Below are 16109 nucleotides of genomic sequence, written 5' to 3' on the forward strand. Positions count from 1 at the left end.
ACCTGAGCTCAGGCCTGGCCTTTGCCGAGGTTCTAACGTTTGGAAACTTGTTTCCTCCCATTCGTTTGTCATTTCCGTGGCTGCCTTTGCACTCAAGAGCATCTGGGTCCGATCGGCTTCTGTCCCTGGCTGCTAGCAGCCTGGTGGCAGAGGAGCTGGCAGTTAGCCACGCTCAGCTGCCCCCCGGTACCTGGGGGTGGCCTGCGTTCTGGGCACAGATACGCTGTGGGGGCTCAGCTCCCTAGCAGCACACAGCCATTCGCCATGGTTGTCTGCATGGCTGACGCTGGCCCAGGAAGTCCTGCAGCCCATCGTCATATCTCACACTGCCAGGACTTGGGGACCCCAGTCAGGACGTGTGCTGCACCCCAAGATGTTCCTGCTCACATGGATCCTAGGTTTGTGCTGTGCCCCCCGGCACAAGTGACCTGCTGCTGAGGGGCTGCCGAAGGGCTTGGAAGAGAAAGCTCTCGAAGAGCCTCGTGGGGCTCAGCGGCACACACCAGCCCCCAGCCCATTGGGGTGTCGCCCGGGGCTGCCCCTGCACAGGCAGATCCAGAGACCACAGGCTGCAGCAGCCCCCTCTGCAGTGACTCTGGGAGCCACCCCAGGTGGAGGTCGGGGCCTTGTTTGCTGACAGAGCCACTGGTAGCTTTGTGCTGTACCTGGAAACAGTCATTTCGCTGCCCTCTGAGAGGCTCTGGGCAGATGCCTGAGCATCAAGGGGGCACAAGGCAGGGAAATCCCGATGCTCGGAACGCAGCATGGCAGGATCCCCCTGTAACCTCTTGGCAGGACGTTCTCCACCCTCTCATCTCCTCCCAGCTCCGTCAGCCTGGGGCTGCTCTTTCACCCCGTCGCCTGCCTGCCGTCCTCCACCACGTACTTGTGGCTGGGCAGGATGAACCACCAGCACCACCTGAGGGGTGGGATTGTTTGGGAAGAGCCCAGACATTGGCTCAGCCCTGGCCACATCCGGCTGCCACTGGCAAATCTGCAAGGTCTCCCCAGAAAGCTCCTCTCCTGCTGCAGGACACCCTCGATTCTGGCCCCTGCCGCCCAGGCTAGTGCCAAGAGGCTCTCAGGGTTCAGACCCAGGGCGGCGGGCTGATTCCACCTGATTCCCCTTCTGTGGGATCCTCTTTGGAGGCCCTGGCTGACACTCATGTAACGTCCACAGAGCCCAGTCATGGGCCGGCGGAATCGAACCTGGGGCCTCGGGAGCTTAGTGCATGAACCTCTACTGCACGAGCTAAACGCCAAGTGGCTGTAGAGCAGAGTCATTAACTCTCTCTAAGTGGCCCCGGTGCCACTAGCTGGGCCAGACCCCCACCCCCAGGAGGGGTGTGGGTTACACTCACTTGGCCGGTGACCGTTCCGGCAGCACAGGGACCCCGAGGGGACAGGAACGTCAGGGGGTGATTGGACAGTGCCTGGTCCCGAGGGACTTTAACAAGCTCTGTGCAGGGTTTGCATCACTCGCCATATCTGCTTTGGAGCACTTGGCAACTCTGCCAAGGGCAGGAGACGACAAAGTCTGCGTCCACCGTGAACTACAGCAGCCTCGCCGCACTCCCTCCCACCTCGCTGGGGCCGGGCTCCGCAGGAATCGCCAGTGCGAATTCTGGCAGCACACGGGCCCACTCCGGCCCGCCAGCCACATTCCGGGTGAAAAAGACACTGGCAGGTGGTGGGCTGTGTGCAGAGCCAAACACTCCCTCCTGGGCCTTCGATGCCCCGACCCAGTCCCCATTCTCAGCGCAGAGAACCCAGCAGCACAGACTAGCTCCGGGGCAGATGACCAGGGAGAAGGGGAAATCACCTTTGCTGTTACATTACATTACAGTAACAGCTACAGAGACAACCGAGATCGGTCCTGTTATGCCGGGCGCTGCACAGACACAGCGAGAGCCAGTCCCTGCCCCTAGTCCAAAGGGAGGGAGGGCAGGTGATTTGTCCAAGGAATAGGCGTGGGTATCCCCACTAGACCAGGCTGCCCTCCTAACCTCAGCAACGCCCAGAGCTTCCCAGACGCGCTCCCCTCCGCTGCTGGGAGAGGCGCTACCTGCCTCGTTCGCAGGGCTGGAGAAGGGGGGTCGGTGAACCTGAACCCCGCTGGATTAGAACCCTTATGCTGCCATCTTGTGGACAGAAGAGGTTGGCACACTCCAGAGCACGGAGAAAGTGGGGGCTTTGGCAACCCCCTGTGCGGCCGGGCCCCGCTAATGGAAGGGGCTGGGAAGGGGCTGAATTCTTTGGATGGTCACTGCTTTGCTGTCCAGACTCCATGGGGCCATTCCTTGCTAGGCAGCCTGTCTAGAGACACGCGCCAGGGGAATCTCAGCGATGCTGGTTCAGCCACTGCCCCGTTCGGATCATCCGGCTAAAGATCTTGTCCTTCGAATGGACATTCTGCTCTCTGCCCCAACAGTGCCTAGGGCCGTTATTAACACCCTGGGAACCCTGTCGCTCCGCAGCCCCAGGCGAGACGTTTCACGTGTCCCGAGACCCTTCCATCCCGCAGGGCCCCAAGGTGCTTCCCAGACACTGGGGCCTTGTACAGACTGGGGCGTTGCCTGGCAGCTCTGCTCCCCCACAGGCAGTGGGTGGGGGGACAGCAGCCACCAGGGAGCGATAGCCAAACCCGGGGGTTCTGCCGCTGAATGTGCAGCTGACGTGACTCTGACCCAGCGCGCCTGGGTGCACCCTGCATTCGCTGTCGCTGCCCGAGCAACAACCAGAGGGGAATGGGCCTTCCGCTCCGGCCAGGTGGGGGGCAGAAAAGAGGTGACTCTCGGATTGTCTCCTCCCAGGATGTACAGGTGCTTGGAGCTGGGACTCTTCCAGGTAGGCCACTTGGGTCGCTGTGCCCAAGGGCTGGTCTGTGCTGACACCCAGTGGCCATGCCTGGGACACAAAGCCAGGGCATTTGCTGTAGCGGCTTTTAGCCTGAGCAAAAACGTGTGCCAGGGAAATGTGAATCAAACGCCCTGGGCAGGATTTGGGGTGTATCTGCCGGGCCAAAGGCATCAGTGTCACCCAAACTGCTCAGGGACCAAGGGGCGCCAGGGCGGGTGAATGAGCAGCAGAGCCATGGCACAGAGGGATGGAAAAGCTCCGTTTGGCCTCTGCCAAGGCAGGGTTGTGCCCCACAGGCTAGCGCCCAGGCCTGGACGCCCTGGCCAGGACAGCAGGGTCGGATCTGTGCTCCCTTGTTATTGAAACGCCCACCTCCCCCCTTGCAGACAGGAAGAAAGGGGGCGGGAGGCTAAATCTGACCCATCCTTCGGTGACTGGGGCTTGTTCACCGGGAGCTCCCCACGCCCCATGCTCCCTCTCCCAGCCGGCTCTGACTGGATCTCAGCACCGTGGGGGGCCCAGGGGCCTCTGTTTGCAGCAGCTAACGGTCCGGCTGCACCTTCCCGCCCAGGGCGAGGGCAGGGGGCAGGGCCCACCCCAGGCCCAGAGACCCCAGCGAGGGACCCAGCTCCCCTCCCTGGGGCTCAGCTCAGAGCTCATGGACCAGGGAGTGAGGGATGAACTAGCCGCTGCTGCCCCCTAGTGCCTGCAGGCAGGACTGCGGGTCTCTCTCTCCTGGAGTTCTGGGACCTGCCATAGGGAGCTCTCCTTGGGGGCAGTTGTACCAGGCTCAAGGAGGCTAATCACTAGCTGCCGTCTGGCTGCAGCTCCAGAGGGGACGGGAGCCCAGTGCCTCCGAAAGGCACCAGCAGCTAAAGGGGGCCTGTCTCCTGCATTAACGTTCTCCCTCCTCCGGGGCTGGGACCGCACCGTTCAGTGCTGCAGAGCACCAGCCAGTGTTTATGGTCTGCCACGGATGTGAGGCCACAGAGTGGAGGGGCTGGTGGGGCAGGGGGAGGTTGGTGGGGCAGGGCAGGGGGCTGGTGAGGCTGTGCGGGGGGCGGGGGTGCCCTCACGCTGGGTTGGAATCCTGCCTTGGCTCACACATGCCGTGAGATCGCTGGGTCTCCCACCCCAGAGAGCCCCACACAACAGCCCCGTCCTGAGCCCGCGCTGCGCCACTTGCTTTATTGGAACCCAAAGCCACAGAAAACCAAGCGCAAAATCAGTGGGGCAGGGGCAGCTGGAGCCGATTGGTGGGGAGGGATCCCCCTTTCTTCCCCAATCCCAGCATGCCTCAGAGGGGCTGCTCCACCGCCTCCGGGTGGGAAGACACCCCCCTGCCGTCCAGCAGCTTCTCGATCACGGTCTTCACCCTCCTGGAGGTGGGGGAGCTGTTAACAGCCTCTGGGAGAAGGAAAACAGGAGATTGGGCTGGGGAATTAACTGTGCGGCGGGGGTGGGCAGAGAATCACCCGCTCACGGTGCCAGGCACCCCGTGAATGCCCAGCAGCGGTGGGGAGAACCCCAGCCCCACTGCAGGGGGCACAGGGACATGCCATGCTGTGACCCCTGCCCACCGCGGTTAGTCAGCCTCCGAGTTCCCGTCTGGCCCAGGTCAGCAGTGACTGAACAGTGTGTTCGGGCCACGGGCTCGGTGCTGCCCTCAGTGGGCAGCTTCCCAGGGCCAGCACCACCACTGGGCTCTGGCTGCAGCCCCTGCAGAGAGGCTGAGCCTGGCTGGGCCGCAGAGTCCGGGTGCCCCACTGCCCTGGCGGTCACACGTGCGGCACGTCCCAGAGGCAAAGGAGAGGCCGTGGCTGGGCTGCACCTGCTCTGTGACACCCAGGGGGCTCCGTCCCCAAGAGCCAGCCCCCCTCCCCCCCCCAGCACCAAACTCTGTATTTAACCGGCAGAATAAAGAGAGGGGAGGGGCAGGGTGATCCCCGGGAGGGCACAGCCCCTGGGACGCTGCCGCCCTTCTCCCTCCTCCACTCACCTGGGGGTGTCTGTCTCCCAGGGGACTTGGCGTCAGATCTGCAGAGAGAAAGGACAGGCACCCAGCTGAGCAGGGAGCAGCAACCCGAAGCCACCAAAGGCCCCTCCTGGGCTCAGCCTCTCCCTCCTCGGGACCCTGGCCAGCCCCTGCCCCTCCAGCCCCCCAATCCCTTGTGATTCTCCCAGAATGCTGCAGCGTCCCCTTTTCTGCAGCAAAGGGAAGGTCCAGGCACCTGCATATGGGCCCTGCTCTCGCTTGCCAGCACTGAGCCAGACACCAGGGACCCCATCTCATGGCTGCTGGAGATACAGGGAATGGGGCCAATACCCAGAACAGAAGGGAGGGGGGAGACCCCTGCACGGGGCTGTCCTCAGCACTGAGGTAGTGTGGCCTAGTGGTCTGGGCCTGGCCCTTCTCTGAGACTCCCCTGACCAATCCCCACCCTTCACGGGTTCTTCACTTTCCTCCTCAAGTTCCAGGCTGCCATTGTGCTCATCAGTGGCCACTAGGGGGTGCTCTAAGAGAGGCGTTTTGCCAAGTTCGCCCTCATTAATAACGTGACGGGGGGGTGTCAGTATCACTAGCCCCATTTTAAAGCTGGGGAGACTGAGGCACAGAGAGGGGGAGGGATTTGCCTAGAGTCACACAGTGAGTCACGGCTGGGAATAGAACCCAGGAGTCCTGACTCCCATCCCCCTGGCTCCTGCCCCAGACCACACTACCCGTACAGCGAGTACTGCCCGTCTGAGGGTCTCCGCCCGCCCAAGCCTGAGGCCCCTGGAACTCAGAGCTGCGTATCCCTGACCTGACATCGTCACCCTCCAGCAGGCGCCGGTAGGTGGCAATTTCCATCTCCAGCCTGGTCTTCAGATCCAGCAGCTGCTGGTGCTCCTCAGCCTGGCGCTGGGCGTCAGTTCTCAGCTGCACCAGCTCGGCCTCCTTCCTTGCGCCGCGCTCCCGCAGCCGCGCCAGCTCGCCCCCATAGCCAGCCTGGGTCTCAGCCAGGGTGCCCTCGAGAGCCTCTTTCTGAAAGCAGAGGCAGGATGAGCCCAGCTGCAGACGCCATCCCAGGTGCACGCAGGGGAGCGACACCCTGGCTGGCTCAGAGCGAGGCCAATAACCGATTTTCCGGTTCGGCCGAACAATTGGGGGCGGGAGGGGGAGCGTCTCAGGCCGACCCGAAAGGAACATTTTTCGCGGCACCGTTCTACAGCCGCTCTGATGGCGAGAGGCCTGTGTACCCACCATGCTGTGGAGTGACTGCAGCTCAATCTCCAGGCCCTGGACTACGCGCCTGAGCTCCGTGATCTTCGTCCTGGCTCCCTGGACGGCCTCCGCGCTGGTGGCCACCTCCTGGGTGACCGTCTCACACTGCACAGAAGAGAAGAGCCTCAGGGGCCGGGGGCACTAGCAATGGCAGGTGCCATCCCATGGCTCAGGGGGTATTTTGCATCCTCTCTGGCATGGGATGGAGAGAGACACCTGGACCGTGGGGGTGTGTGACCCGGGTCAGTGCAGCCACCCACCACCAAACCTCCCGCGATGCGCAGGAACGGGACCACGGGCCAGAGATGAGCAGTAGCAGAGCAAACCATCCGCCACAGGGCAGGCACAGACCAGCTTGTGGCTTGTTGCTGAGAGGCCCCTACCTGCTCCTTGTGCCAGGCCGCAGCCTCTCTGTGGTGCCTCTCAATGACGTCCTCATATTGGTCCCGGATCTCTGCCAGGGTTTTCACCAGGTCGACACCGGGAGCAGAATCCACTTCCACACTGACTGAGCCTCCCAGGTGACCTCGGAGAGCAGCCGTTTCCTGCAGGATGTAACGGGAACCAGTCCCTGTGAGAAGGAGCAGGAGGCTGGGCGGTGGGGTGGGGTGGGGTGACTTAGCCAAGGGAAGGGAAAGGAAGGAGTTTAGTTAATCCCCAGAGGATGTTTGTCCAGGTCATGGATGCAACATCCCATGTGGCAGGATTGGCAGAGCAAGCTGGGTATGTGAGAGGCCCAGGGCTGGAACAGGAGAAGGGGCTGCGGGTGGGGATTGAGGAGAGCTGGGTGTTGGAGGAGGCCAGGCCTGGGCTAATAGAGGGGCTGCAGGTCGGGATTGAGGTGCGTTTGCAGAGCTGGGTGTTGCAGGAGGCCAGGGCTGGGCTAACAGAGGGGCTGCGGGTGGGGATTGAGGTGCGTTTGCGGAGCTGGGTGTTGCAGGAGGCCAGGCCTGGGCTAACAGAGGGGCTGAGGGTGGGGATTGAGGTGCGTTTGCAGAGCTGGGTGTTGGAGGAGGCCAGGCCTGGGCTAACAGAGGGGCTGCGGGTGGGGATTGAGGTGCGTTTGCAGAGCTGGGTGTTGCAGGAGGCCAGGCCTGGGCTAACAGAGGGGCTGCGGGTGGGGATTGAGGTGCGTTTGCAGAGCTGGGTGTTGGAGGAGGCCAGGCCTGGGCTAACAGGGGCTGCGGGTGGGGATTGGGGTGCGTTTGCAGAGCTGGGTGTTGGCGGAGGCCAGGCCTGGGCTAACAGGGGCTGCGGGTGGGGATTGAGGTGCGTTTGCAGAGCTGGGTGTTGCAGGAGGCCAGGCCTGGGCTAACAGGGGCTGCGGGTGGGGATTGAGGTGCGTTTGCGGAGCTGGGTGTTGGCGGAGGCCAGGCCTGGGCTAACAGAGGGGCTGCGGGTGGGGATTGAGGTGCGTTTGCAGAGCTGGGTGTTGGAGGAGGCCAGGCCTGGGCTAACAGGGGCTGCGGGTGGGGATTGAGGTGCGTTTGCGGAGCTGGGTGTTGGAGGAGGCCAGGCCTGGGCTAACAGGGGCTGCGGGTGGGGATTGAGGTGCGTTTGCGGAGCTGGGTGTGGGGAGTGAGGGGAATTGTTACTGAATCACACACAGCTTCTCAGGTTTCCTGTTGTAGGCCCCCGAGTGACCCTGTCTGGCCCTCGCAGTGACCGCACCTCCCCATGGTTCTTCTGGAGTTGAGCCTGCTCCTCCTGCAGGCTTTCCAGCTCCTCCTGCAGGCTGGCTCTGCTCAGGGTCAGCTCGTCCAGGACCTTGCGCAAGCCGGCGACGTCGCTCTCCCCGCCCCGCCGGATGGCCAGCTCCGACTCAAACCTTTATGGAGAGGCTGCGTCTCAGTGACCCAGCCACCGCTCCGTGGGTCCTGGACTCCCGCTGGGCCCCTGCTGGCTGAGCATGGAAACCCGGCCAGGTTTGTCCTAGGGGTGCTGCCGACCCGATGGCCCCTGCTCTGGGACCCTCACACCGACGCCGTCAGCCAGCCCCTGGGGCTGAGCAGAGAGCATGGGCGGCTGCAGCCGGGAAAACATTCACCTCAGCTGGGGTTTCAAAGCAGCTGTCATGATCGTGAGCCCGTTGGGGCAGGGAGCACGTGTACAGCTCCCAGCACCATGCGGCCGCCGCCCGCACTCAGCCCTCTAGACACTAGCACAAAACAAATCATAATAAATAGAGGGTTGCTGGTAACCAGACCCCCAAGGCCCCACACCCCGGCCCCACCTCGTCTCTCATGGCCCCACCCCCACTCCACCTCTTCCCTGGAGGCTCCACCCCTTTTCCGCCTTTCCCCCCAAGGTCCCACCCCCCTCGCTTGCTCGTCCCCCGTCACTTACTGGATCATCTCCAGGACCCTGCCTGCAGGTAGGAGGCAGCCCTGGCAGAGCAGGGGCTGGTGGGGTTGATAACCTGGCTCCTCTCCCTGCCCCAGGTAACCAGGCTTTTGGTCAGGTGCCATTTCGGGTTGCCAAGGTCCCCTTTTTGACCAGACTTTCCAGTCGAAAACCAAGAACCTGGCAACCCTAAATGGTACCTGGGCCCAGAAACCAAAACCCGGACGGGTAGCAACCCTAAATAAATAACATCTGCCAGTGCACCGAGCTCCTTTGCATGTGCAAATGCCTGTCTCACGCCTGCGGAGGACGTGCTTGCAAAAGTCACTGGGGCCATTTCAGAGGCTGCTCTGAAAGTTTTGTCCTTAAAGAAAAAGGCCAAGGAGGAGGAGGAGGAAGGGTGCCCAGTGACGATCCCTTACTTCACTCTGAAGTCGTCAGCAGCTAGGGTGGCATTATCAATCTGCAGGATCAGCTGGGCATTGCTCGTTGACGCTGCCTGGACCTGCAGAAGGAGGGAACAGATGCTGCTGTTGCTTTACTGGATGACAGTCGGGTAGGTCAGTTACAGGTCAGTGGGCTGTTGGCTACCCCCTGCTGTTATGTGTGCCACACGCCAGCTCTCAGGTGTATAATGCTGCAGGGCGGGTTGTCAGCCCCAGCAGATCTCAGAATAGTGGCTCTTAAAATCCCATTGCAGTTGAAGTGGAAATATGAGCATGATGGGAATCAGAATGAGGAGAAATTACCATCTGCCATCACAACCCCTCACCCACACACACCCCTCTCAGGGAAGGATTCAGACAATCTGAACGCTCCTGCTTCCCATTGCTGAGCTGCATTCATTTTTCACACTGGTACAAAATGTTGGTCCCTATTTCAGCAGAGAAATAGTGAATGCTGCTGATCATTGAATTACCATTATTAGGGTTCAGAGTCAACACCCCCCTGAGATGAACAGCAACAGTTCACGCCACTCAGAGCTATTGGCTGAGGCCAAACACGGCTCAGGCTGGTGTCTCGGCACCAGCCACACCAGAGTCACAATGGGAAGATTAGCTTCCTAATTACAAGGGCTTGTGGGCTTTAAAGGAAGGCTGACCAAGCCCCCACAGGGCAGCCCCTGAAATCCAGCCCCTGTAACAACACGGGGCAGTTCCTGGAGGCAGGGGGGAAATGGAGCCATGAGTCCATGCCAGGTCTCCCCCCTTAGGGGAAGGACTCGGAGTCCCAGTACCTGTGATCTGAGCTCTGCAATGGTGCTGAAGTAGCCACTCAGGTCCTGGCATCCAGCTAGCGCTCTCTTTGCATAGACTTCCCGGATCTGCCGCTCCAGCTGCCCGTTGGCGTCCTCAAGAGACCACACCTGGCAGGGCATTGAAGGCAGGTGAAGACCCAAGCGGATGGTGATGGAAAAGGCTCCTCACCTGTCAGGGCCAGGGGGCCTAGAGACTATGGTGATGGGCAGCCTAGCAAGAGAGATTTCTGCACCCACGTGGCTTGAGCACTCTCCAGAACTCAGCTCTGCACTTCACTGGTATTTGTATAACCCACTGGGGCGTGTGTCGGCTGCCCTGTGTTCGGCCAGCCCCCAGCACCACGGGGCCCCTCGTTACTGCCATACCAAACAGGGTTACCAGGAAGAATTCACGAGCCTAGAGCTTTGCTGCCCGCTGGGTTTCACTTGCTCTCCTGCTGAGCCGTGAGGCTGCCTCCCAGCCCCTCGAGTCCCTCGAGCGCACTCACCGTCTCCAGGTAGGCAGCCAGGCGGTCGTTCAGGTCCTGCATGGTGTCCTTCGCATTCATGCTGAGGAGGCCTGTTTCCCTGGCACCTCCTCCCAGCCCAGGCCCGACTATACTGGCATTGCCGGAAAACAGGCGGCTGCTGGTGCTCCCAGCCCCTCCGCAGACACTGAGCCCTCCCAGAACACCCCCCTGCAGCCCCACCATGCGGACCCAGCTCAGCCTGGGCCCCAGAGTAACCCCAGAGCGGGAGAAACTGGCCATGGTCGGCTGAAGGCACCTCGCAGCCCAAATCCCTCCCTGTGCAGAGTGACAAGGAGTCAGGCTGCACCGAATCCCCAGGGAGTTCCCTTATATAGGGAGTGGAGGGGCTGAGGCAATGCACCTGACCTCTCCCCTATTGCCCAGGCAGCAGCGTTTGCACTGTCACCAGCTGGAACACAGACAGCTGTTGACTTGTTTTCTTCTGTTTTCAGCCAAACTTGCTTTACAACAAGAGGGCGGCCGGGCCTGGATTCTGATCTGTCAGCCCCAGCTGTGCCGCTGGCTGACGGGGAACAGAATCTGGCCCTGCGTGTTTACAGAGCATGCTCCAGTCCCTGCAGCGTGCCAAGGAAAGTGGGCACAGAACGCCTGGATGCATCCCAAAGGACACCCAGTGTTCTGGGTGCCAGGCAAAGCATCCCTGAGACCCGCTGCCGGCTGCGTGACGTTTGGAGTCATCTGCCCGGGACGCACGGATGGCACAAACGCCATGGCTGAGCGCTCTCAGGAGGTGACCATGGCCCAGCTGACGCTCAGGTTGCCCCAGCCCCCCTGAGCAGCGGCCTCCTCGGCAGCCAGCGCCTGGGCCCCTCTCTGGCAGGAACACAGGCTGGAGAGCAGGACAGCTCACGTGGCACCGATCCCGCTATTGCACACGTAGCTAGTGCCGTGCGCTCAGAACGCCCACACTCACGTCCCTGCGTGCAATGGGACGCGTGGCCAGCACACTGTGCGAGACCCATTTGGAAAGGTGCCCTTGAATAAAGAGGAGACGCTACTGAGTGTCCGGCACGCTCCATCCTGGGAATAGCAAATACAGACACCAGACTGCGATTCCGCTTCGGGTGAGGCTGTTGGGGTCCTTCCAGGAGCACAGCTGCTTTGCCATTAATTCCCTGCCCCAGCTAACGCCTCCCAGCCTCAGCACTTGTTTGTGAATCGCTACCTTGCGGGTGCGGGATAAGCCCCTCAGGCATTCGGAACGGCTGCATCGCACCACCCGGCTCCTGGGGCCTGCCTCACGCTCTTCCAGCTAAAGACCCAATAGCCAGAAGCGCAGCCTCTTAGAATTAGAGCCACGAGCTGGGTTAAAACTCTGTGCAGGCTCTTACACCAGAGCAGCTGCGCGCCTTGCAGAGCGCAGGACATGCGACTCCCCAGCGCTCAGATCCCCCTTTCTGGGTCGTTAGCGTGATCAAATCAGTGCTGTGTGTGAAGAATCCAGCCAGTGGGGCCTCGAGGCCGGGCGCGTGGGAGAGAGGAGGTGACAGAGCGAATGCTGGGGAAGAAGAGCTGGTTAGTGAGAACGTTTGAGCCTGGAGGCCGTGTCTGAGCTGCGGAAGAGAAACAGCAGGAAGCCCAAAGCTGGCTTAGGCCCCCGAGCGCTGCTAATTATCCCAGCGTTACCCAGGTACCCACAACCCCTCGCTTGTCTCTAGCCCTTTTCATCAAAGCACTTTACAGAGCCAGTATCTTTATTTTACAGATGGGGAAACTGAGGCACAGATAGGGGCAGTGACCCAGCAGGCCAGAGGCCAAGGACCCCGGGCTCCTGAGTCCCTCTCCAGTGCCCTAAGCACATGCTGTGCGGCTGAAGGTACCAGCTTTGTTTCTGCAGCGCTGCCCTCCCATTCCATACAGCAGGCGTGGTGGAGAGCCAGCAGAGAAAGGGTTAATCGAGCACGCCTGGGGCAGCCGATGTGGGTGTAACAAGGTGAACCAGTGGGGCTGGTGCCTGAGGAACTGATTCTGTTCTCAGCTCCGTGCAAAGCAGGGCTGGAGTCCTGGCCTGCCGGCATGATCTGGTTCTGGTTCTGGTTCCAGCTGGGGCACTGAGGGTCACACATGCTGCCTGCCCTCGGTACCTGCCTCCACCTGTCTGGTGTGTACGGACGGCGAGCAGCCTGCGGCACTGCAGCCACGTCCATCCAGGGACACATCCAGGCCAAGCCAGCTGGCCCAGCAGCAGCTGAGGCGACCGAGGTGGCAGGACGTTCGCAGAACGGGAGGAGCTGAAAATATTTCTGCAGAAAAACTCTGTGCCCAGGGGAAATCTGAGGCTTAATAAATTCCTCGATGCTAAAGCCAGAAGGGACCCCTGTGACCTCTCGTGTAACACAGGCCCTGGGACTGCCCTGACTTCATTCCTGTTCCAGCTAGAGCAGATCTTCTAGAGAAACAGCCAATATGGATTTAAAAATGGCCAGTGAGGGAGAATCCCCCTCCCCTGCCCTTGGGATACTGCTCCCAGGGTTACTGACCCTCCCTGTTAAAAATCTCCACCGGGTTTCCTGACAGAATTTCTTTGGCTTCAGCTCCCAGCCACTGGCTCAGGTGTGCTAGACTGACGAGCCCGTTATCAAATATCTGTGCCCCGGGCAGGTACCCCTGGGCTGCGGTCAACTCACCCCTAAATCTGCTCTTCGTTAAACTAACTAGCCTGAGCTCCTGGAGTCGCTACTGAGCACGTGTTCCAGCCCCATGGCTCGTCTCTGACCCTTCGCCAGTTTGTCAACAGCCTCCTTGAGCTGGAGCGGAGCTCGACCTGCCCGAAAGAGCAGCCCTCCCCGGGGTGTATCAGCAATAATTCCCTGGGACGGCACATGGCTTCAGACTGCATTGCCCAAGCACTTGGCTAGTTCAGCTAAAGCTACATGTAAACCAGCCCCCTCCCTGCCCCCTTCCTACAATACAGGACGAGTATCAAGGGGCTTGAAATGGGAGAGTTCCTGTGACTTATTTTTCCTCCAGTAGGTGTTTGCAGAGTACGGGGCTGGGCGTGTGTACTGAAGTAACACCCACAGGCCTCAACTGGGGATTAGGCCCCCCGCGCTAGGTGCTGTACGCATGCATAACAAAAATACGGTTCCTGCCTCTGAAGAGCCTGCAGTCTAAGGGCTTGTCTACATTCAAAATGCTGCAGCAGTGTCCGTGTATCTGGAGCTCTCCGGTCGGCATAGGTAACCCACCTCCCAAGAGGCAGTAGCATCCTAGCACGGTCTCCATGGCTTAAGTGCACCATTCGGGGTGGGGGATTTTTCACAGCTCTGAGTGACATAGTTATGCCGACATCATTTTCTAGTGTGTCGACCAGGCCCAAGTGTGTGATGAGGGTTCACAGGGAGATACAACAGCAGGTGGTGGAACAAAGGGGAGAGTATGGTGCCCCTGGTCCCTGTTTGCCAGAAGCTGGGAATGGGCGGCAGGGGAGGGATCACTCAATGATTCCCTGCTCTGTTCATTCCCTCTGGGGCACCTGGCACTGGCTACTGTCGGCCGACAGGACACTGGGCTGGATGGACCTTTGGTCTGACCCCGCCTGGCCGTTCCTATGATCTAAGAGTGAGGCTGTAACGCCCAGCATGATACACAGCAGTCACTGCTCACCAGCTGTGTTGTGTGGGCATCTCAGCATCGCGCTGCGACAAGAGCTGCTGGGCTGCGCATGCTCATTCGTTATTGTGGGGCGGTTGTGGGATGCTGGGCTGTGAATGCGGGACTGTTTCCAATGCTTCTCGATACGCAGATGGAAAGTTTCTCCTTGGAGATCTCTTCTGCACCCCACTGCTTAGAGAGCCGCGTCTGTTCTTTCTAACGGGAACTTTGCAGATAAAGTCAGTCTCCTGCCCCGTTGAGGAATTTCTTTCCTTGCTGGTGGGTGCCCTGTAGTGTCCATTTGTATCATTCACAGCTCATAAATAACAGTTCTGGCTACGGTGGCCCCAGTGCAATTCGCCACGTCCTTGACAGGGCCAAGCAAAAGCAGGTGTTACTGGTTACCCAGTGCTGGGCGCCTGGGCTCTGACAAACGGCGCCCTGAGAGCAAAGCTGCCAGGCTCCACGTGGCCAGGCTCCCAAGCACAGAGCTTTCCAACCACAGGGAACTAGACTTCCGCCTGCATCTGCATGCAGCTAGAGGTGGGACCTTGCTACGTATTCTGTGTAAACGGCTCCTGCACCAACTTCATTCCGTTTTGAATCCACATGCATCTGATACAGAAGTTTGGGTGGCAGAATTGATCTCGCAAGAGAGATCGACAGTGCCACCTTGTGGACACTGCAGGACAAATACTTCCCACCGAGGAATGTGTTTTAAGGGGTATCCCAGGCTAAGTGGTTAAGGAACTGCTCCTGGAGGTCACTAATTGCACAAAGCAAAGGGTCAAACAAGTGAGAGGGAAACGTTCCCTGCAGGGTGCGTGGGGAGGGTATTTCCATCTGGCCTGGCAGAAAAGAAATACACTTCGAGCCGGTATGGGTGCGACGAGACGTGTGTCCTGATGCCAGCAGTGCTAGAGAGGTGGCAGTGCCTGCGATCACCGCACTGGCCTGTGACCTAGGGCTGGCTGGAAAACTCAGCTTGAAAAAAGGGGGCGATATTTCAATGAAAACGTTCCCGTTTCCGTTTTCCAGCCAGCTGCAGGGGTCGCTCTGAACCGCAACGCGCTCTCCGAGTCTTCCTCTCGCTCAGGGCCGCTGCAGCCACTATGCAAACTAGGCGGCCGTCTAGGGCGCCAAGTGCTTGGGGGCACCAAAAAGCAGCAAGCCCCAGCCATGGAGGAGCCGGTGCGGCACAGAGGGGGCAGCAGCCCTGCAAAGGCGGCAGCGCCACCAGCAGGAAGCAGCTGCGCCCCTCCTACCCGCAGGCTGCAGCAGATGCATGCGGTTGGCGGCCCCCGTGCACCCCCCAGTTCCTCCCTCACTGCTCTCGGGCTCTGCGGCTCCCTGGCATGTGAGCTGCCACCACCCCTGCCGGAGGGCTCCGACGATCTGCGGGGGACAGAGGCGGCGGGTGGCATCCAAGCATGCAGCCGCCTCCTCCCTGGGCTCCAACTTTCCTGGCTCCCACCGCTCTCCAGCCCGTGCGCTCCCGGCCGGGCGCTTCCCCAGCGCAGCAGCAGCCGGAGCTGGGCAGGAGCGGGAAGTTGCTTCGGGCCGCACGGTTCGGGGAGCCAGGAAAGTTGGAGCCCGGGGAGGAGGCGGCTGCGTGCTCGGATGCCGCCCTCTGTCCCCCACAGATCACCGGAGCCCGGTGTTGGCTCCTGCCCTGGGAGTGGCAGCAGGAGATGGCGCAGGACTAGGACGGATGCTGCTATGGCCCGTGGCCACCAGGCAGAGTGAGGTTCCTGACCATCACCGGCTGGCTGGCGCCAACCTGAACCTGGGAGTTGCAGCCACTCGGGGTCCCCTTCCCCACATGTTTCATGGGCCAAGCCTCCACAGCTCAAAAAAAAACCCTGGACTTTCTAGTTGTATTTCCCTGTATGGATTAATCTGGGATATCTATGAGAAAACAACCTATTTACAAAGTTACATGATTAAATACTTGATATTTGCATTAACCTAACTTTCAAAAATATGCCCCAACTTTTTTTATCTGCAGTGTTTAAATCAAGAAAACAATTCCAGCTGCAATGATGTATCCTGCTCTTCAAACTGTTCAGAAAGCCACAGCATACAAAGAAATTAATGTAGCTAACATTTTAAAAAGTAATTCAACTGATTATAAAACAGCCACAAAACTAGGACAGTCATGCCAAGACAGTTAGTTTCACACTTCCCACATAAGGAAGTGATTAGTAAAGTAAGAAACATACTGTATTATGCATAAGCAGAGTCAATGTCAAATAGAAAC

The 16109-nt window shown here is 60.0% G+C and overlaps 1 protein-coding gene across 1 annotated transcript; it reads right to left on the minus strand.

Annotated features, from left to right (window-relative positions):
* Positions 1-4082: 4082 nt before the first annotated feature.
* Positions 4083-10474, minus strand: LOC120392154 (keratin, type I cytoskeletal 19-like). The gene is made up of 9 exons (XM_039516702.1): positions 10214-10474; positions 9705-9833; positions 8890-8972; positions 7796-7952; positions 6508-6669; positions 6104-6229; positions 5664-5884; positions 4859-4896; positions 4083-4266 (listed from the first exon to the last, which is right to left on the minus strand). Exons 1-9 carry the CDS (start codon positions 10472-10474, stop codon positions 4157-4159), a joined length of 1287 nt encoding a protein of 428 aa, XP_039372636.1. The 3' UTR covers positions 4083-4156.
* Positions 10475-16109: the final 5635 nt, after the last annotated feature.

This window comes from Mauremys reevesii, linkage group 27, assembly GCF_016161935.1.
Source record: "Mauremys reevesii isolate NIE-2019 linkage group 27, ASM1616193v1, whole genome shotgun sequence".
Lineage (NCBI taxonomy): Eukaryota > Metazoa > Chordata > Testudines > Geoemydidae > Mauremys > Mauremys reevesii.

Bases quoted from the DNA above. Each gene is read 5' to 3' on its own strand.
- LOC120392154 (XM_039516702.1), bottom strand. From the start codon at position 10,474: ATGGCCAGTTTCTCCCGCTCTGGGGTTACTCTGGGGCCCAGGCTGAGC. The intron at 6,670-7,795 runs GTGCGGTCACTG...TACATCCTGCAG, and splicing joins TCCAGAAGAACCATGGGGAG to GAAACGGCTGCTCTCCGAGG. The intron at 4,897-5,663 runs GTCAGGGATACG...TTCTCTCTGCAG, and splicing joins CTGGAGGGTGACGATGTCAG to ATCTGACGCCAAGTCCCCTG.